At 37.9% G+C, this 20,973-nt stretch overlaps 1 protein-coding gene across 2 annotated transcripts in view; it reads right to left on the bottom strand.

Moving 5' to 3' along the window:
• Nucleotides 1–20,973, bottom strand: part of RFC1 (replication factor C subunit 1) — a 33,575-nt gene that overhangs the window by 1,458 nt on the left and 11,144 nt on the right. For both annotated transcript variants that reach the window (XM_027746789.2, XM_039384990.1), the window contains exons 5-23: nt 14,304–14,536; nt 13,532–13,606; nt 11,850–11,927; nt 11,420–11,507; nt 11,024–11,325; nt 10,719–10,826; nt 10,008–10,187; nt 9,588–9,692; nt 8,498–8,894; nt 7,473–7,582; nt 5,746–5,860; nt 5,201–5,289; nt 4,049–4,186; nt 3,533–3,628; nt 3,270–3,368; nt 2,644–2,798; nt 2,412–2,529; nt 1,584–1,729; nt 884–1,097 (exon numbers count right to left, since the gene is read on the bottom strand). In XM_027746789.2, the coding sequence (XP_027602590.2) occupies nt 884–1,097; nt 1,584–1,729; nt 2,412–2,529; nt 2,644–2,798; nt 3,270–3,368; nt 3,533–3,628; nt 4,049–4,186; nt 5,201–5,289; nt 5,746–5,860; nt 7,473–7,582; nt 8,498–8,894; nt 9,588–9,692; nt 10,008–10,187; nt 10,719–10,826; nt 11,024–11,325; nt 11,420–11,507; nt 11,850–11,927; nt 13,532–13,606; nt 14,304–14,536 (2,846 nt within the window). The remainder of the gene's footprint in view (nt 1–883; nt 1,098–1,583; nt 1,730–2,411; nt 2,530–2,643; nt 2,799–3,269; nt 3,369–3,532; nt 3,629–4,048; nt 4,187–5,200; nt 5,290–5,745; nt 5,861–7,472; nt 7,583–8,497; nt 8,895–9,587; nt 9,693–10,007; nt 10,188–10,718; nt 10,827–11,023; nt 11,326–11,419; nt 11,508–11,849; nt 11,928–13,531; nt 13,607–14,303; nt 14,537–20,973) is intronic.

The raw sequence follows: 20,973 nt of genomic DNA, 5'->3' as shown, positions 1-20,973 counted from the left end.
AAGAGCATATATCAGATAGAGTATGCATCTTCAGATGCTTCTTGCTTAGGCCTACAGTGTAATTGCAGCACTGTTGTTCTGCTGCCACCTAATCCAAGTCGCACCAGAGCCACCTTCAGCAGCACTGAACGCCTGCCAGACTACGCAGCATATTCAGACTGGGGGTAAACACCTCAAAGTAGTGTAGGGTTAGTTACTAGTACATTCTCCTCTTTCCCTGAGCATCTGATCTGGGATGAAGGAGATCATGGTTGAGGTCTCATGCCTGCCTAGTTTGTAACAGGGACTTGAGCTTAAGCTCACCTTGTACCAGGTGAAGGTCCCAACCACTGCAGTGGACTAGCTGGACACTGGAGGAACAGCACACAAAGCACCCCAGGTCTGGCAGTTCTGTTTAACTGGACTGTGAAAGATGGAACCTGCAAGGCAGCCTCTTAATCCAGTGCCCACAGTGTAACACAGGCAGCTGTGTGCCCCTCCTCCCTTTGTGTGATGGTAAGAAAGATAGGGCTCTGCCTGAAGGCTGTGCAGCTCTTGCAGCTCACAGCCAGGAACTTGCTGGTAGAAAGGTACCGGCTTTCCCTGTCCTTCTGTGTTCCACTTTATACCCCAGACACAACTGACTCCCAGTAATCCTGTACACCAGGAACAAAAGGTGTAAGACTCCTGAATGAAGAACAGCCTGACTATTGTTTAGGACTTACCCCTAAACCTTTAGTAGTATGTTTGACAGCTGGTTTACAAAGACTACTGTCAGTCACAGTTAATAACCAGCTGCACCAACTTCAGTCTTCCAGCAGCACATCCATACCACAGCTATTATTCTAGGATTTCTTGTTTAAAGATAAGGAAGAAAAGGAAAAAATTCACTGGTGAATTTTACCTTGGAATCCAGCTTTGAAAAAGAACTGGGTTGGCCTCCCCACGTGCTTATTTCCATGATATTTTCAATATCTTCTTTCATCAAGCAGTAAGAGTCCATAAACGCTATAGCTTGTTGTACACCATCTGCTCCTAAGTCTTTCAAGGGCTTGACAAGTGCATCGCGCAAATACGACAAATACTCCATATTTACTGTCCTCTTGCATGCCTGGGTTCTTTGTCAAATTGAAAGTAAAGTATTGAGTAAGTAAATCTGTACAGCCACCACCACTGACTTCTAAAGACCAAGCAACAAGTAGGTAAGGAGGCCCTCAGCAAATGGACAATGGCCTTAAGAGCAAACTGCAAGTTGTACTGTGCCATTCCTTTTGCCACACCTGCAGCAGGGGTAACTGATGCAAGGGATTTGAACACAATCAGTCTGTGGAAACGTATCCCTTACTGAGAAACAACTTCAGGGAGGAGGAAAAAAAAAAGACAAAGTACTGCTGACTATATCAAAAGTGTTTTTAGTTTGACTGCTGCTTAGATTAAGCACTAAGAAAAGTGTCACCAAGAATATACAAGCATATTGAGAGCATATATGAACGTGTGACTTGTTTGTACCAAGCACAGCAAGGAATTAATGGTAGGTAATGAACTGCACGAGAACAAACTGTATCACTATAAACAGAATGCCAGCAGAAGAATGTCAGTACTACCTGAGACTCATGTGCGTTGCCAGTTCTTGAATGATACGATCATGTTTGCCTGTGGATGAAAATTTCCCCAGCCAGCTGGGAAAGACAGGAAACTGGGACATGTAACCTCTCATCAGCTCCCCTGGGAGAACACTTGCATAAATAGCCTGAAAAAGTAACACACATGCCAAACTCAAATCACACTGAATTAATCTCACTGAAACCATAACACACTACCCTACTGGTCTGCATGGAAAGAGTAGTCAATAAGTTCAACAGTGGAAACAGCTCGTTTTAAGAGAACTATCTCTTGGTTTCTGTTCAATCCCTCTTGGGTTACAGCTTCATCTCTTGTTCCACCCTGTTTGTTACCATGTTCTAAAACACCTGTGAAATTATCTGGAGTTTGAAAACCTTAAAAAACCCTGTTTGGTTTCTCATGTTTCTCAGTTTAGAGTGTGGTCAAACAGCTGCCTTCACACAAGCAAGTGCTGTGATGTCCAACAGACGGACAGAGTGAAGGAGACATTTCCAAAGAACACTGCAAATATACATTAACTCAGCTACATCACTAAGCAACTCATCAGGAGTGATACACACACCATGCGCTTCTATGCTTCCATAACAGAGTCAAGCTTTTCAAAGTTTCAGAAGACTTCATTTCATGTTGCAGCATGGGCTCAACAATATGGACATGGGAAACTCTTTAAATCACCAGCGGAACAGAGAATACTACATGAAGTATGAACTATACAAGTCATAAAATTATACTGAAACGCCGATTTCCACAGATCAGTCTTTAACACTGGATGCCCCTTAAAGCACATAAAATGAGCGTTACGTGCTCACCTGTGTTGGAAGAAGATTCCAGTTCTGCTTGCTACGAATCTGTTTGTCCACTATATCACCATCACATATACTATCAGCTGCTTTACTCAAAAGCACCAAGTGCTTTTTCAGATTTCCTCTGAAAAAAATGAAGTTGACTGTATTACAAAGCAAAAATATCCAGGTAGATTTTAGTCTACTTTGACTCCCTGACACAAAAGCCTATGTTAGTTTTGGGTATGGAGTAACTCACCCAGCAGCAGCTGGTTTCACATGTACGTAGTTCTCCTGCACAAAAAGAGGTGCTAGGGAATAGTCATGGAAGAAAAGATCTGATTTGTCTATGAGAGACATACGAGAAGCTTCCTCTCCAGTAGCAAAAACCTTCCGGACAACATCAAAAGGGCCCTAAATAAATGATATTTCAATAAGTCAGTGGGTAGCAGGTCAACACAAACAGTAAGACAGCACAATATCAACAAAATTAGTATCCAGGAATATCTCGACTCATCAGTACAAGTTCCACATTCAGTATTTCCTCCCCAGAACTTCACCAGTTTTAAGAATTGTGTTTCACTTTAAATATTAAGAGAATTATCTCCTAAACAGAGAACTCAGGATGAAAAATATAAGCTTCATAATTGCATCTTACGTAATAGAGCAGTACATCAAAATATATACTCAGTCTTAGATTTACTACTCTTCAACTCTTTGTGGCAAATGTGATAGCTCCCTGAATCTAGGCTTTAGTTCAGTGCTTTAGTTCAGAAGATGCTGATAAAGCCTAGTGATTATATCAGAATATGATAGTAAAAGCCAGTATTTGACACCAATTTGATATCCTTATATCAAATATAAAAGACAGTATTTGACACTTACCAATTTGATATCCTTTTTGGCTCTGCTGGCATCTGTCTTAGCCTCATCATAAGTCAATGATTTATCTTTTGCACACCACATATTAAGATTATGTAAAACCTAGAAAACAAAATTTACAATTTGGTAGCATAGTAGGATTTCAATGAAGACTCAAGCAGAAGCAGCCTGATCTTTATACATAAAAATACTGTTCAAATACTACTTTGAAGTCAATGTACACAACATGCTATCTGAACAGTCACTGATGATGAACTGGCACTGACCTGTCTGATGTCCTGATTTGCTGCCAGGATTATCTCTTGCATTGCAGGTGGGGGAATTTTTAAACCTTCTTTAAATGCAATAGACATCATGGCACCCTGTAATACACAATTGAGAAACTGTCACTACAGAATTCCTATGAATTCTTTCCCCTGCAGAACACATTGACACATCTACGAAAGAGCACTACATATTTTTCTATTTTTTTAAAGCACGTATAGTTCAAATTCTCTTCCATAAACATAAGCAATGCCTGACATTGATGTAAAAAAGTGCATGATCTTTAAAAAAAAACCCAGCTTGGATATATTTTTAAGATAGACATCTAAAATCTGAAAGACTTTGGGATACTTCATTCTTTGAGAAGAAAAACTCAGACAACCCATTTTGAAAAGCAGAGTCACTCACTAAGATGATCGATTAAGTGGTGTATCCAATTCTGTATAAAATTCTCCCATGTGAAGGCAGAAGTTACTGATGGTAATTCAGTGCAGCCCTTACAGCCACAGCCTTCTTACCTTAATCTGTTCTAGACGAGGTCTCTGAAAACGAAGATCCAAACAGTAGTGGACCAAGGAACGGATTTTAGGATGGTTGCGATCATTGCACATACAAATGATGGGTATCTTTGTGTGTCGAATCAAACCAATCAACTCCTGCAATTTAAACACGTTACAATTACATCACATAACCTGGATAAGAAGAATGATTAAGATGTCATACCAAACATCATTAGTCCCTGCCTTAAATCAGATCCTTGACAGGTGTAAGTCTATAAAACTCCTCCTACTGTAATCACATTTCTAACACAGTGCAAACCTAGCCCCATCACCTACTTTTTTCACTTCTTGTTCTATTCAGCTGCAATAAATCTGGTGCATACCCACTTCCACTGTCTACTTCCAGCAATCATGTTTGCACCATTCGTCAAGAAGCAATGAGGATCAGTAGCCCAGAGCAGAGCTGTCCACTTGCAGAACTAGATTCATTTCTCCAAAGGTCAGTTTGACCTGGTTTATGCCCAGAGGGAGCACACTGCACCCTGCCACAAACAATGAAGCAGTAAAAAGATCAGCTCTTCCCCATGCAAAAAGCTCAGCCCTGAGGTTTTGGCATTATTAGGCTTGCCAGAACAAACTTTTACAGCTCTAATGAAGGTGAAATGCAGTCGTTTCATATTCCTGCAATGGAAATGTCTGCATCTGAACTAAAGATCTGTATGCTCTTTACTGTCAAAGTATTGCCTATGACCATAGGAAATCTTCAGAAGCTAAAACCAGAGCTGCTAAGGAGAACAAAGGATTATGCTGCCTATGCCACAAATTAGTTATTCAGTGTTACTTCCCATGGAAAAGAGCAACTGTCTCAGCCAGAGCATAAACTTCACACTGCAGGTAGATGTCACCGTAGAGAGACCTTAGGATAAATTTACCTGTTCTAAAGTGCACACACCCAAGTTTGTCACTCCAGGCTTCTTCTACACAAGTATCTTTTTTCCCCTCTATCAATGCACAATTCTTATACAAAGATAGACCTCTAAAACACAGCAGATTAGAGAGTTTCTGTTTATGGGCCGTGGGTTGAGGACAGTAGACTGGCTTGAATACTTTGTGCTATATATGGTGTGCACTCTTAGCAATGGCATTAGCCAGGAACTATAGCAGTTTCACCTGAATCCCTCCTCTGTCTTCATTGCCTGCCATACCATCCACTTCATCCATGATCAATACATGTTTCCCGCTAACTGATGAGGATGTGCCTGAAAATGAATATGGACAAGAAAATGAGATGGAAATAAGAGTCTTGCTCCGAGTTTTACCCAATGCTTTATAGATTAGGTAACCCCATCCTAGGCAACTGAGGTGATGGTGAACCCTCATGCTCTGCCACTTGATCACATGAATCTGTGTTCACACACCAGACTATAACATCGTGTCATCTTCCTAGAAACGAGTCCCACAGAACACAGGAGCAACTGCAGAGTTCTTGAGTAGTTTGTGCAGATTAACAACTAATTCTACTAATAGCAGGATTTAATTCTAAATAGAACAGGAAATAAAACAGCTTACTTAATGAACCCATCCATTAGATCTGGATTCCTCCATGTGACAAGCAAGGTAAATTCCTAACACTGCTGTGTAATAAAAGAAGCTCTGTCCCTCCTGTAACCGGACTCCTAATACATCAAAAATCCTCCTTCAATCAACAGACATACCAGAACAGAAATCCTTGATGCTGGTGTTGTTAAGCGATTCAGCAACTACTTCCTTTAGACTGTTCTTACTGCGAGTGTCACTGGCATTCAGCTCCACGTAGCTGTACCCCAGTTCCTAGTCCAAACACAGAAACCACACAAAAAGTGAGAACACAGAACAGTCAAAAAGCACACACATATCAAAATCAGACACAGTATTTCAGAATTGCAGAAGAAAGCTCTTACAACATTGGTTTCACGTACGGTTTGTGGCTTCGATTCCTTTCTCCTTTTCTGTCACACTCCAGAAATATAATTTATAACTATACATAGAACAGCTAAGCCCAAAAGATTTTTTTTTTTTGAGCCAAGTGGGAAAGGATTGAAGTCAGTGGCACAGATTTAGTTCTGGAAGATTAACGGAACTGCCACCACAGATAGAAACAGAGCTACAAGCCATGGCTGGCTAAGCTCCATGGTATTTCCAGTTGCATAACAAAGAGACATATCACATCCCTCTGAAAGCTGCAGGAAAGAGCAGCTTTTAACTAATTTAACTCATAGGAAACACATGGCTCCCCCAGTAGCACTAACACTTCAGAACAGGGCTGCATGTCAGTCCCTGACAGAACTTAACCCAGCTGCTACTATCAGCCAACTCCCCTGCCAGGAGCATGCCACACCACAGCAGGGAGCACACACAGCCTTGGTACTGTAGCCTTAACAACTCAGTTTTGTTGGTGATTCCTGTGGAGCACACTGAAATGCTCTGCAGAGACCTGAGGCAGCTCTGAGTAAGCCACAGAAGCACGCTCTGAGAAAGAAATGAGCCTAGGAGGGTACATCCAGCTTTTCTGAAGGTCTAGTTTTGGGTGTGGCAGCAACTTGTTGACACAAAACTCTAAGGAGAAGGGGTAGGTGGGGGGAGGGAACTGGGAGTTACTGTATACAACTCAAATACTCAAGTTAAGTAATCACTTCTTCCTAGCACAACAATGTGACAGATGACAATAGTTCTGAATCCTTCCAAGTTGATAATACCATATTCTACAAAAGTTCCTGCAAGTCAAAGAAGAAAACCAATCTATAATTGGTTACAACACTACTATATTAGTAAGTCAGCTTTAATGGTATTTCCGCAAGGTGGAGTTCTTGGCTGATTCTCTACTAAATGTGGTGTGAGCACAGTGCTCCAGTACCTTAGAACAAGCCAATTTCTAAATTCAGATTTAGAATGGACACATAGCACTGTCAACTCAAGTGGGACTCAATGATCCTGATGGGTCTCTTCCTACTCAGCATATTCTATGACTCTATGAACTTCTCTCATCCTAAAGTCATATTTCAATTTAAAGTCTGGGAGAGATCTCTCTTAGATAGATAAAAACCACAACCTTAGGCTTTCAAAAAGCTTGCCAGAATTTGATTCCCACTAAATTTAGCGCAAATATTCCCCAACCTGAAGAACTACTGCTGAATGCTTATAATTTTGGAAAACCATTTCCAATTTTTCAACAGTGTGATATGCTTCCCCTCAATGTAACAGAAGAAAACCACAGACACCCATTGCTACATTCTTGGCTCAGGCATCTAAACATCCACATATTTTCACCTGTAACCCTGTTCTAAACAGGTGGAGACCAGACCCTGGTTGTTTATGGGAATATCCATCTGCACACTGGATCTGTATCCAGATACAGAATTAATATATAACAAAAAGTGCTGGGAACAACTTAATATGAACTCACCTTACAAACCAAAGCAGCTGTAGTAGTTTTACCAACTCCAGGTGGACCAGAAAGTAATGCTGCTTTAAAACTAGTCCCATCATCTTTGCTTCCAGCTTTATTGGTCTTTGCTATAAAAAAAACATTCCACACTTTACATAGGTATGTAATTACAAAACAAAATGCAAGCTTCTAAAGATATCGAATGTCACTGGAATTTTTCCTCATTTAAGGCCCAATAAGAACATCAAACGATGCATACACATCTGTATTCTAACCACTTGGGGAAAAGCAGCTTAAAGTATATGACTTGCAGTGATTTTAAACTGAAAAACAGCAAAAGAGCTATTAATGTAATACAACCATTTCAGCAACTTCCTCACAGGCATATCATATAAATATACAAAACACCACCAAACCCACACACCACCACAAACAAATTACACCAAACCCCAAACACACCACACATAAAACCTCCACTATGGCTGAAGTAAAACTTAAACACTATTTTAAACATAGGGAAAAAAAGCCTGTAGGATGACAAGCTGTATCTACTTGACACATGGACTACTTGTCAGAGCCAGGACCTCAACAATTCATCTCATCCCCAGGTGCGACAGCAGCCCTTTAGACATGCTGCTACCCTGTATTTCCATGTGTACAGACAGGTTAGACTGGATAACCTCATTTCACTTCTTGAGAAAGAAATCAATATGCCCAACTCAATGCCATTTTTAGATACATCACTGCTGGGTTATTCCGGTTTCTTTTGTAAAAGTGAAACTTAACACTTGAAAAAAAAACCCACCTTTGAGACACAGTTTTCTGTTCTTTTTGGGGGTGGGGCAGTAGGAGGGGGTTAGTAAGTAGACAACTACTTCACTAAAAAAACCTCAGGCTCAACTGCTGCTAAAATCCATCTGACTGCAGCGTCATTCCCGATTTCCAGAGTCACTCTGCTCCCGCAAAGGCCCTTATGGGTCGAGGGAACCAAGCAGTGGGATTAGCATGGACAAACACAGAGAAAAGTTAACCGAGCCAGTCACCTTGTCCATCTTCCAAGGTATTCTTGTGCCAGTTTCTGAGCCATCGGAGCAGTTTATTGGCACAGCTTTGCTCACCCTGCTGTCCAATAAGTGCCTTAAGAGATGCAGGCTTGTATTTATCCACCCATAGCAATCTCTCTGTTCCTTCTTCATTAACCTCAGAAACCAAATTCCCCTCAGGTTTTGGGGCTTTCTTCTCCTCTGCAGTCTGACGTGTAAAGTCCATAAGCTTTCGAACAGCAGTGGTTTCTTTCTTAACAGATTTGACGGTATCTTCTTTTTCAGGAGGAGACTTATACTTTTTATTATCAGCTTCCCTTTTGAAGGGGCTAAAATTCCTTTTTCCAGCTTCAGCTTTCGGTGGTGTCCTTTTAGGTCTTGACTCCACTTTCTTTGTCTTTGGACCATAAAGGTAAAAAAATTAAAGAGAAATTTTTAAAAAAAAAATACACAAAAAAACCAAAGAGCTTGTTTATTTACACATGTACAGGAGTGCTTTGAATGTAACAAAACTTATGTATTGATTAAAAAAAACTTCAAAAGCAGATATAGAAATACTCCTCTCTGAAAAATAAAGCACTGTTAAACACAAAGTCACCTGGTTCTGTAGCACAACCCAAAAAAAAGAGGCAGGAAATGTGTTGGTCATTCCAAGAGCAGTCCCCTTACTCATGAAGCCTAAGGCATCATTATACAATGCTAAACTGATGACTGTCAGGTTGGAAAAAATGGGCCAGACATTCATGAAGCTCTTGCAAAACAACACCTGCAGAAGTTGTTCAACACAATCCAATATTCCAAGTTTAAAACTGAGACTGTCTAAGGAGATGCAATTACCCCCTCTGTCAGATACCTAAAATACAGAATCATGTCTGAGTATGAATATGAAAGGTGGGAAAATAACCTATTGCTCACAACTAGAAGTCTTAAACACAAACATAAAATTTTCACTTTCAATACTTTTAGCCTAGAAGATCAAACTGATTATAGTGGCATTACTGTTACTGGAACAGAAGACCAAAACTCCTTTCAATTAAAAACAAACCAAAGCAAAAAAACCACCAACCCCCTAAGTTTATAATAAACAAACCTCTGTTTCAGCCGCCAGCTCATATTTGGACTTTTTGCCTGGCATAGTTCGAATAAGATCAAACAGGCCATCCTCATCAATAACTTTTGTACCTAAAGCTGATGCCTGAAGCAAAAGAAAGAATTAAATGTAAAGTCAAGTTAGGAGTTGCATTATTCATTTCAAAGGGTTTTCCAGTAAAAACTATGTTTATGAACACAACAACAACAATTTTATATTTATATATACATATTTGTGTGTGTGTACATATGCATATAAATACAAACAAAACAAAGACATAGGACGCTCAGCAAATTTTTCCTTTTAAAGATCAATTCATCAGTAATACTGCTTCCTCTTGGCAGGGATACTGGAAATCAGCAGCAAAGACAAGAACAATTGAGTTTCACTCTGACTTTGCTCAGGCACAGCAGCACTCACCTTTTCACATTTCGACTGGCCACAGTCTCGCCCCATCACCAGGTAGTTTGTCTTTTTGCTGACATTGCCAGTTACTTTTCCTCCATAACGTTCAATCAAAGACTTGGCCTCATCTCTTTCAATGCACTCCAGAACCCCCGTAATTACGAATGTCAGGCCTTCCAAACAGTTTTCAGCTCCCTGAGAAGCAGAGCATTGCAGAAAACGCCATTACCTGATGCAATTCTACCAAATAGCTCTTCACCATTAGCTTTTTTAACCCTCTACCATGTCAAGTTCCCTATGAAACTCTAAAAATAAGACTATCATATCTAGCTAAGTAATAGTTCTAAACGTTCAAAAGCCATTAACAGGAATAGCTACCAACAAAACTTCACACAGTTTATCTGACAGATCATACTTGTAGCACTCTGTACTTCAAGCACAGCATAGCAGTCAAATGAGTGACAGCAATCTTCAACTTTCAGACCAGTAACTATTTTTGATCATCATGACTTCCTACACAAAGTTATGAATATAATTTCTTAGTATATCTCCTTACATTTAGTCACTGTTTTGCATTACAATTTAGCTTTTTACAATCCATGCTTCCTATTGGAAAAAAAATACCAGTTTTTAACAGTTCAGTTGATACTTGTTAGACCACTTACATCTGTAAGTCTACAATGCACTCCACCTCTGCATACAGAATCCTGCTGTAGCCAAACTTACCTGAGGTATCTCTTTAGACCCCAGTGCTTTCGGACCCTCACGATTAAGGAAGCTTCGGTAGGCTTGGTAATTGCTTCGCTTCTTTTCAGAGTCCTCAGGACTTACAGACTGTGCCAGGAGAGAAAAAAAATTAACATAGATATATAAAACCAGCAACATAAACTCAAGCATCACAGGTTAAGACATTTTTATGCATCAAAGGAAAAACAAGTTCTAACACTTGTTTTTAGTCTATTTACATGTAATACTGAAGCTTGCTCTGCAAACTCCACCAGGACAACTAAATTAATTTTGATAGCTCCTACCTCACTCTTCTTGGGAGAAATTTTTTCCTTCTTTGGCGTTGTCTTCTCTTCTTTCTCTGAAGCAGTTTTTTGTTTTGATACTAAATTTTGAGCACCTCTTTCCTTTTCAGCAATCTCTTCTTTTTGTTTCAGAGACACGAGCCTAGAGGCAGGTTTCAAAGGCAAGGTCTTATCTGCCGACACTCTTGCTGTTTTACCATCAGATGATTGCGGGGATAAATTAAAGCCTTTACACTGTTCAGATTTAGTCTGCGGCTTCGCAGTGTAATTCTTTGCTTCACCTGTTGAATCTGTTGCTTTCACTTGAAAGGAGGTAGAGGGAGAAGAGCTCATATATAAAATGTATCTCATTAATATTATAAATTGGTGCAACATTTGTCATATTCTGTGTCCTACCTCTTTCCGACTGCTTGTATCCTGCTGGCACGTTAGGACTGCTATTGATGCTCAATACTGTTTGCTCTCCTCCTGTACCTTTCCGAGCCTAAATAAACACACAATGCCGAAGTCAGAGATGCATGTCCCAAGCTACCATTGGGACACAGCAACACACTTCACTCAGTTGTAACTAGAACTTAAAATACCTTTCCAACAGAGGCATGTAGCACACACACATACTGTTCCTGCTGTCTGACTAGGCAGGATACTATTTAGTGAGTGAGGAAAATCCAGGAGGCAAGTATAAAAAGTGAGTATGCTATTTTCATGAAAACACCTTCTTGCTGTTTTTATTTCATTTCTACGGAAGTCTTAAAACAAAGGTGTCTAAATAAGAACACTCCCAGCAATGCAATTTCTAAAAGCTAAAGTTTAAAAACAGTTCAACCTTTTTCTTCTGCGGTGTTTCATCCAGCATGGCCAAAGTTCTAGCAAATTCTTCATCTTCATGCAGTTGTCTCTCTAGCTGAAAGACAAAAAGAAAAAAGATTTTTAGGCTCATGTCTAATAAGTTCCAATTCTACTATATTTTTAAAAAACGCTAAGTGAGCACATAGGTGGAAAAAGGGTGTCCTACCAGAGGCAAATACATTTCTGAAACTGGCACTGAAGAATTACTTGTTTACCACAAAAGAGAGACTAATGAAGTCTAGTGAGAAAAATTGAGCTTGGATTTGTTGCACTAGAAACATTAACATGCCTGTATAAGCTGTTTTCAAACATGTTTTTCATTCTTTCATGTATTTTATTGTTGTGTACCCTTTCATTTTAATAAACAACCAAAACTTGAAGGCAGTATCTCAGAACAACCAGCCTGCACCAAGAGGTAACCTGCTGCCTTTAAAAAAACTTACAAAAGCAGTCCCAAAAGACAAGTAGGAACAATGCCTGTTAAAAATTACGATGCCTTCAGAACAAATATTTTATTCTTGTTTACCGAAACATATACAAAAAAGAATTCTGGCAGTTTTGGAGAATTTAACTACTACCCTTATCCCTGCTCTTGTTGTCAGTTCTGTTTACTTCAGGGAAGCAAATATACTTTAACTTTTTATTATTTCTATTCACACTGATTTTCTTTGACAGAAAAAACAGTAAGAACAAATAGTGCACATGGAATATGTGAAAGTTATTTATTAACTGTAAAAAAGCAAAGCCAGTTTGGTTTCCATTTTTATTTTACCTAACAAAATAAAGATGACATCTACAGTGATAACTGATCATACAGTTACCTTTCCTACCCAATATGGTGCCGTGGGTAAGAAAACCTTTTCTAGTCCTGAATAGTGTAACCACTGTTTTAACAAACAAAAACAAGAACAAGCAAACAAACGAAAAATACTTTCAGAATTGTCCTGAAGTCCAAATGACATGCTCTATGATTCCATTAGATGGCTTTAAAAAACAATATGCCACAGGCATCATTTTTATCAGCAATGAAATGCATCTACCTTCCCTGTGTATGATGAGAAAGGAGAGAGCAGAATCTACTGAACCCAAACCAGGCTGAGGCAGTACACCTGATACAAAGTGCATTGATGACACATACAGACACTGTGTGTTACAGATAAAATGAGTTCAAATGAAAGACTACATCTTGTTTTTCCTGGGCCATTCATATTTTCTCAACTATAAGAAAATTTAGAAGACAAGTGAAACAAATTATGGATGGCAATGGCTTTTAATTTTTCACTCCAAGGAATGAAGAAACCAAAACACCATCAAAACACTATCACTGAGGAAGCAAAAAGTAAATTCTGTGTGAAAAGCAAGATTATTATAGGCACATCAACTGCACAGGTAGAGAAAGTCTGGATAGAGAGAAAATAGATTAAGTGACATGTTCTATTTACGTAACTGAAATAGTGCCCATAAAAATAACTATGTGACTATGTTTGCACATATATGCAAAAGTTAAGTACGCAGATAAATTTTATTACACTTATTTACACCATATCTGGAAAGTCCATCATTATTTTCTTAGGGAGAAACAATTTTAAAGTTAAACAAACTGCTCTTGACATAGAGCAGTAAATTTAACATAGAGAAGTAAATTTATAGAGCTTTTACCTCTGAATCTTCTTCAAGCTGCAGTTGCCTAGCAATGGCCTCATCATCTAGTGTGTTGTCTCTGCTTTGTGAAGGCTAAATTTAAGAAAAAAAAAAACAACTGTTCAGTTCCCCCATTACTGTGTCAATTATAATAATTTAATGTGTACAGATTTATTCTGTATATTTCTAGAAAAGGACTAGGAATGAAACATGCAACATTTCATTTCTGGCTCTCTAACTTAACTCTATTAAACAAGGCTATTTTCAAGAGATTTTATTATTCAAAGCAAAACTATGCTATAATATAAATATCTTCTTTCCTCAAACAACACTGAACGTCTCTGAAGCTATCACAGTTGGCCCACTTGAAAGATATCAGTGAATTTTTAATTTCCTCCATACTTGACTTGGTGCTTTGTTATTCCATGAGTGTATGTATGTGCCATAAAGCTTGGGAAAATAACCTCCTTCCTCTCTCACCTTCCCTTCCACCCTCAAATATAAGCTAATCTCAGAAAAGTATTTAATTTCAAGAAAAGTCACTTGAGAAGAAGCAACAGAGAAAATACTACTTTGTGCTATCTTGTGAAACATGAAAATGCTACTCTAAGCCTGTATTTGAGGCCTTGATATGCACACATATATCATCAGAACTGAACTTCCACTCCAGTGATCATTAAAAAGTAACTTTAGGACAGGCAGTTAAGTGCTTCCTTGCAGGTGTTAAATAAGCCACTTTGATCTGCCCTCGGACACATGAGCAACCTAAAGGAACATCATCAGTACTTACCTCTTTCCTTTTACTGGATACCAGTTTCTTTTCTGATCGTTGGACATTACTTGTCCCAAAGTAATCAAGTGCAGAGGTGGGAGTCTGTTTCACTGGAGGGAGTGGTTTGCTTTTAGCTTGTGGTTTTACATCTTCCTTTTTCACGGAATTTGTTCCTGGACAACCGACCGCTGATGTCCCATTCTCCTTCGGTTTCAGGGAAATTCTTTTATTGACAAAGTCATCTTCTTCATCTAAACATGAAGAGTATTCTATTACTTCTGGTACATCGTACTTAAGTTCTAATAATGGAACTGTCAAGAGCACTATTTTGGCAGATTACCAAAACTCACATTCTAAAAAAAATGCTACAGGTGTTTAGAAGTTATTTGAAAAAAAAAAAAAAAAGGCTGAGTTGCATAACACATAGTATTTATGATCTTGAATAGCTAACTCGAGTCTGAATAGATTCAGTACTGAAATAAAGTTTCATGACATTACCTCTCGTTTAGAGAGGTTCACAAAGAACGCCTTCCCTTCTTAAATGGGGAAAACAATTAACAGAAGATCTAGGTCACTGAAGTTTGAACTCTCTCTTTAATTAAAGCGATGTCAAATTGAACAGCACAACTCTTCCTTCACATTTTATGTGAAGTACAAAGATACATTTATTGTATTACTTTATAGTATTCATCAACAAAGGAGCTAATATAAGCTTTGTAGATATGTATATTCTTAAGAATCTCTCAATCTTACATAGTAAACCAGGGTAAAATATCAGAAGGTTTTATTAACCAAAAAAAAGTTTCTTGGATAAGCTTAATAGTTGTTTTTAAAGTACTGCTCATAGCCTATGAATGTTTTAGCAGAAACACTTCAATGCCATTTTTTATTTTTTCCCTTTTAGTCAGAGATTTTATGAGCTATTCTATAGTCTCCACATCTCTGCACTTTAACACACTCTCTTTCCAGTACAGTCAAAGCCATCTCAAAGAAATGCAGCCATTTCATATAACACAGAAATCAGACAAGAGGCCAGAAAGACAAAATAGATTTTTCAATTTAAAAGGAGGAGCAAGGGTGGCACACACAGTCTCATTAAGAATTAGCCCACAGAGCACTAAATAAAAACCTAAATCTTTCCTTTTAGGACTCTTCTATAATAACCAGGACACGGTTTTCCCAGCAATAAAAAAGAGAAAGAGGGTTTGATGGCCATTCTGCACCCAAAGTCTTCACCCAGACAATCAATCAAGCAAAAGAGATAACCAAGGACTTCAGAGAGTTTTGTGTCACGAAGCCTTACTGACAGTTATACAAATGAAACCCTGTCACTGAAGCATACAACCCCTACATATATCACTGCCACATGACTAGACTAACACTACAGCACAAAAGAGAAACATCACCAGACAAACTTCTTGATTAGTGATAAAAGCATGGTCTTTGTGAATTCTTCTACCAACTCAAGGTGTGCAAGTAAACAGTGAGAAAACCCCCAAAATCAACATCAGACAGCAATAAAGCAGCGCAAAGACATGAGAGGAACAGAAACAGAGGCAGTTTCATTTGCATGCCCCTAACTGAAGTTTAGTTTTACTTTTCTCAAAATAGAGATGTTTTAGACAGTCCCCTCAGCATATCATAAACACAGATTGTTCTAAACACCTGTTTTATTACTGAACTTAAATTGACAGCATTATCACAAAAACATGTTCATTTTCCAGCCATCCCTAATTTAAATCCCCATATTTCTTTTTTTATAAAATTTGTTTTCTTACCACTTCCCTAAGTTTAGCTGATGTCATATGTCTGCCATCTATTATTTTTGTTGTATACTAGTCAGAGATGGAGGGGAACAATTGTTTTTTGTTTCATCTGTTCTCAACAGATGGTAGTAACAAGAGTGGTTTAAGCATCAGCTGGAACTTCCTGCTACTGAATACTGACTAGGCAAATATAACAAATACAAAGGAGGATCCTGACTATTCCTGGGAGAGAAAGTTCAGAAAGAAAAATAAAACAAAGATGCATCTTTAAGGGAGGAAAATGATTCAGCAGTTAAATCAAGAATGCCTAAAGATAAAAATTTATCTATGAGAAAGTGGCATCTTAGCCAATTCAATTCACAAAGCAATATACGGAAGAGAAAATTCAAGCCCAAGCCCTCAGCTGATAGCAGTGAGTTTTACTACAAAGCTAAAAGCTTCACTATTCTCAAGAAAATTTATTTTCCCTATGCAGCAGTAAATCTCTTACTGTCATTTTGCTCAACTTAACAAAATTATAACATATCAGGAAGATTTGGCCACTAGATGCTTTAGACTCCTAATTTATAATAGTCTGAATTCGGAATGGGAGAATGTTTATCTCAAACTTAATTTCAGAAATATTTTTGCTTCTTTCAAATTTTTCAGTTTAACAAAAAAACACATTTGTAGTAGTAAAATGTACCTGTCACTAGAAATCAGCAGTTAATGTAATTACATTTATTTGTCCTGAAAAGACAATACAAATCCTATTCTGCACCCTTGCTCCCAGCTTTTCTTAAGCCAAAGACTGTTCTATGCTAGAAGAGAATCTTTCCTCATCGTTACTGTTATCAGAAGATCTGTATGCAATATTGATATTTTTTCATTATTCACTTGTAACCACTTAAACAACAACAAAACCCAACAGGATATTGCTTTCTCTCAAGTACAAAGAAGCAGAGTAAATATAATTAGATTTTAATCAAAAAAGTATATGGACTCGAGCAATTTATGAAGCCAGTATACCTATTATCAATAATTAGGGCTTTGCTTTAATTATGTCTTTCCTAGAAATGGCAGGATTAGGTGCATTCATTGACTGGAAGCAGTGGCTGAATAAGGACAAGAGACTCACAGCATTTATGAACTGTCAACTATAAATATAAATAAAGAAAAGGGAGAATGAGAACATAGTGGTCATTAGGAAACAAAACTGCCCTGATTCTACTAAGTGGTTTTCAAAAGATGCTTTAGGGGACAGATTCTCAGGCTACAGTTTCATCCCAAGTTCACAAAATTTGTAAGTCCATCACAAATTCACCTGATCTCCCGGCACTCCCCCACTTCTTTTATTTCAAATATTAAAGAACAACCAACTTTCTCAGTAAAACCTTAACACTTCCTTGAAACAAACTGCTCACACATGCCTACTGCCACAGAAGTGGACAGCAAAGCTGCACACTTCCACTTGCCTTACAAGCCTGAAGGCAACCTGATTTACAACTTTGAAAATACCAAGAGAGTCCTGGTATTGCTGCTGAGCTGCTCAGGTCAGTGTTTCTCAACACATGACCTGTAAAAGGAAAAGGAGGCATTCGCATTCATAAAAGCAAGCCAATAATTTGTGGGAAAATAAAAGTGACAATTTAGATTTTAGCTTACAAAAATTGTAGATTAATTGCATGCTTATACCAACTGTGAGGTGAACAGCTGAGACATTCTTACATAGGGGCATGGACTCCACAAAGTAAGAAACAGGAATCAATTTGATCACCAACTAGATGACTTCTCTGTTGTAAAAGCTTTGTGTAGTAGAACAAGACATTCAGAGAACAGTATTTCCTGTTTACATCAATGCATTTTTTTGTGTGCTATACAATGAAAAAGTATCCTGAACATACATTTGGTTTTTTTCAGGATTAGCTCTGAATTACACACAAGTCAAGCCAATATATTTTAGTTGAGGTTTCTGGAAATTAAGTAGATGTTACAGAGAAAGCTAATCATGTGATTAATGGAACACACAGGCAGTGACGACTAGGAGATTGTTCTAAATTATTCTGGACACTAACACGACAAACAAAGCAAGGACCAATTAGGTCAGACAATGTACAAGGACAAGCTTCCCTAGCAACAAACAACAACTGTTAAATCCTGGGGGTTTTAAGAGCTATTCCATGACGTTAAAGCACATCTGGCTTTCATTTTATATACTGTTCCAGCAGTATCACAATTAGGTTAATAAGGCAATGCAGCAGCTCACCTGTACATGTTTGTTATTCCTCTTTCCTATCCTCACCCTTTCTCAAAAGAGGTTCATCTGCTGATTACTGAGCAACCTGTGGTTGCTCTCTAACTGATCTCAATCAAAATTACTTAGGCTCTTTTAAACTTTGTTTAAATTCAGATCCTTTTAAAAGTCTTGGTTTCAGGAATGACCTCAGCCAATCTAAAAAGGGAGCAATCTATTGCAGGCAGGGACAATGACAATAAGCAGCACAGGACAGATCCTTGGAGGGCCTTCAGAACAATGTATTTTATTAATCTTCACTCGTTATTTCTGTACTGTCGAATTCCTCATCACTAGAGAATATAATTCCCGGGTTCCTATTCTGTTTAGGACATAAAATTTAAGGCAGAGACAGCCTCTTACTATGATGTCATAAAACCAACTCCAAATATAGACAGGGCATCTACAGATTAAAAATAATTTGTATTTATTATGCATATGTTGAATCAGCATTTGTAGACTACTACATAAGGATTTCTATGTGGAGGTAAAGGACTATATCCTATCCAAAAGTCATTAAATCTACATTACTTGAATAAAATGGCAATATTCTGGACATTCTTCAGCTTCAGTGACAACACATCTGCACAAGTATTTAAACAGTTCCTGTCCTAAAGAACTTGCAACCTACAGCAATAGGTATTGCTGTCCAAGTTAAAGCTGAGAGTGGGGAAAATAGTGTTTGTCTGTAGTTGTAGACTTGGGTTTAAATTACTTTACATATGCATTGGTCAGTACTCAAGAGTCCCAGCACTGGGAAGGACTGAGTTTTGTACTTATCTTTTGCTAGAAGTCTTTAAGAACATTGTCTTTAAGATAACCACCACTTCTCAAAAAAGCCAGCAAGTCTATTCAAAGTCAATCCCTGTAACTCTTTCCAAAGAACAGATGCTATTTGTGACTAGCAGAAAGCATTTTTTCTCTCTTCCTTCTCCTTTAAAAAAACCAGTCGTTGCAACCTACATTTAAAAATTTAGATTGTATCATTATTTCATTTTAGATTTTTCATGCTATTTCTCAAAAAGCTAATTGATTTTAGATGTACTACAAACATGCACTTTAAACCACACTTGTTAGCACTTGGCCTATATTGACAAGTCAAGGTTCTGTGCTGTTATAAAAATATAAAACTTATCTAAATCATTTCAGTTTTAGTCCCCTGAAATGAATTTACACTTAGATTTTTCAATTATCAAAGGTAACTTCATAAAGTTGCCCCTGCCATATTTTTCACTTTGAGGGGAAAAGATTTAGGGATAAAACACTGAAATGAAGTAACTGCCACATCTAACTAATTATACACTTGAGTGCCAAACTGCATAGACTTTGATACCCTTTGTCAAGTATACACCAAATTAAAGTCTTAGTCAAGTCTGTATACTTAGTTTTGAGAGCGTTAAAATGAGAAGGCTGAATATATTTCAACTGCAGTAAGTAATCTTAATCTGAAAAGCCATCAATTATAGCAACTCCTTCCAAAGGAAATACTTGCACTTGCCATAGAAACGGCTGTGTGTGTTACCTCGGCAAGCAACTAGAAATTATCAGTCCATTAACTTATTCCAGTTTATTACTGAGAGTTCCATTCACTCGAGCTGGCCACTTTTCTATAATAGCAGCTTTATCAATTCACATAAGCAGATCTGAATCCCCACCATGCAATGATATTTCATGTTCTGATTTAGTTGCCTAAAGTTACCTGCATGACAGGAATATTCAGCAATGCCCAATGAATAATTACAAAACAGGAAAAATAAGTAACTTAAAGCAATCCAGGCAAGTATAAATGTGCTCCTTTTTTTCTAGCTGCAGCTCAGGCAGCTCAACTTACTGAGCCACAAAGGATACAGTGCTCCATTCCAAACAAAATCAACCAGTATAGAAAAAAAATCCAAACACAAAAATCTTCTTTTACATTTTAGACTAATCCAACGGAATAACTATGTCAAGACTAGTTACTCTAGCAGCTCAATAAGAAGATCTGAAATGGAGAAAAAAATATCTCCAGCAAAGAGAACAGGAACGGGCAGAGGAAAGCAGCAACATCTTGAGCTACAGCTACAGCTTGAAGAGCTGCTACAGAGACTAAACTGAAATGAACTTATTTCATGTCCTGCCATGTTTGAGATACAGGCTGACAAGTCATTCTAAAGTAATCACTCTGCCTTCTGATAAGTGAATCCTATTAACTTTTTTAGTCAAAATTACCACATTTATTTCTCAACATTGCTGTTATTATAGTTTGTGCAGAGGGAAAAAAAAGACCACTTCTTAAAGAATACGATTATATTTTACTTCAACCACATCTCTGGTTTATATTTATTCACCTATTCAGGTGAATATCATACATTTACTATACTTATATAACACTCCTCTCACCACTTAAGACAACAGCACATTTACCATTATATGACCCTTAGGTTGTACTATTCCTAAACTTAACCAAATTAATTTTAATGGGGCTCACTCCTAAAAACCTTTTACATTGTCCTCTGCAACACTACTCCCTGCTTCTTCTGCGGGTTTCTGTCAGAACCTACTCATTCCTAAAGTACATTTCAAGTAAAACTCCCTTAAGGTTCAACTACGTATTTTCAACTGACCTTTCATTAAACACTTTTGAGGAAAGCGGGTATGTAGAGTACTATTT

Source organism: Pipra filicauda, unplaced genomic scaffold, assembly GCF_003945595.2.
Source record: "Pipra filicauda isolate LSUMZ 115617 unplaced genomic scaffold, ASM394559v2 scaffold38_size3968069_pilon, whole genome shotgun sequence".
NCBI lineage: Eukaryota > Metazoa > Chordata > Aves > Passeriformes > Pipridae > Pipra > Pipra filicauda.
This window is presented reverse-complemented; position numbering and strand designations above follow the sequence as displayed.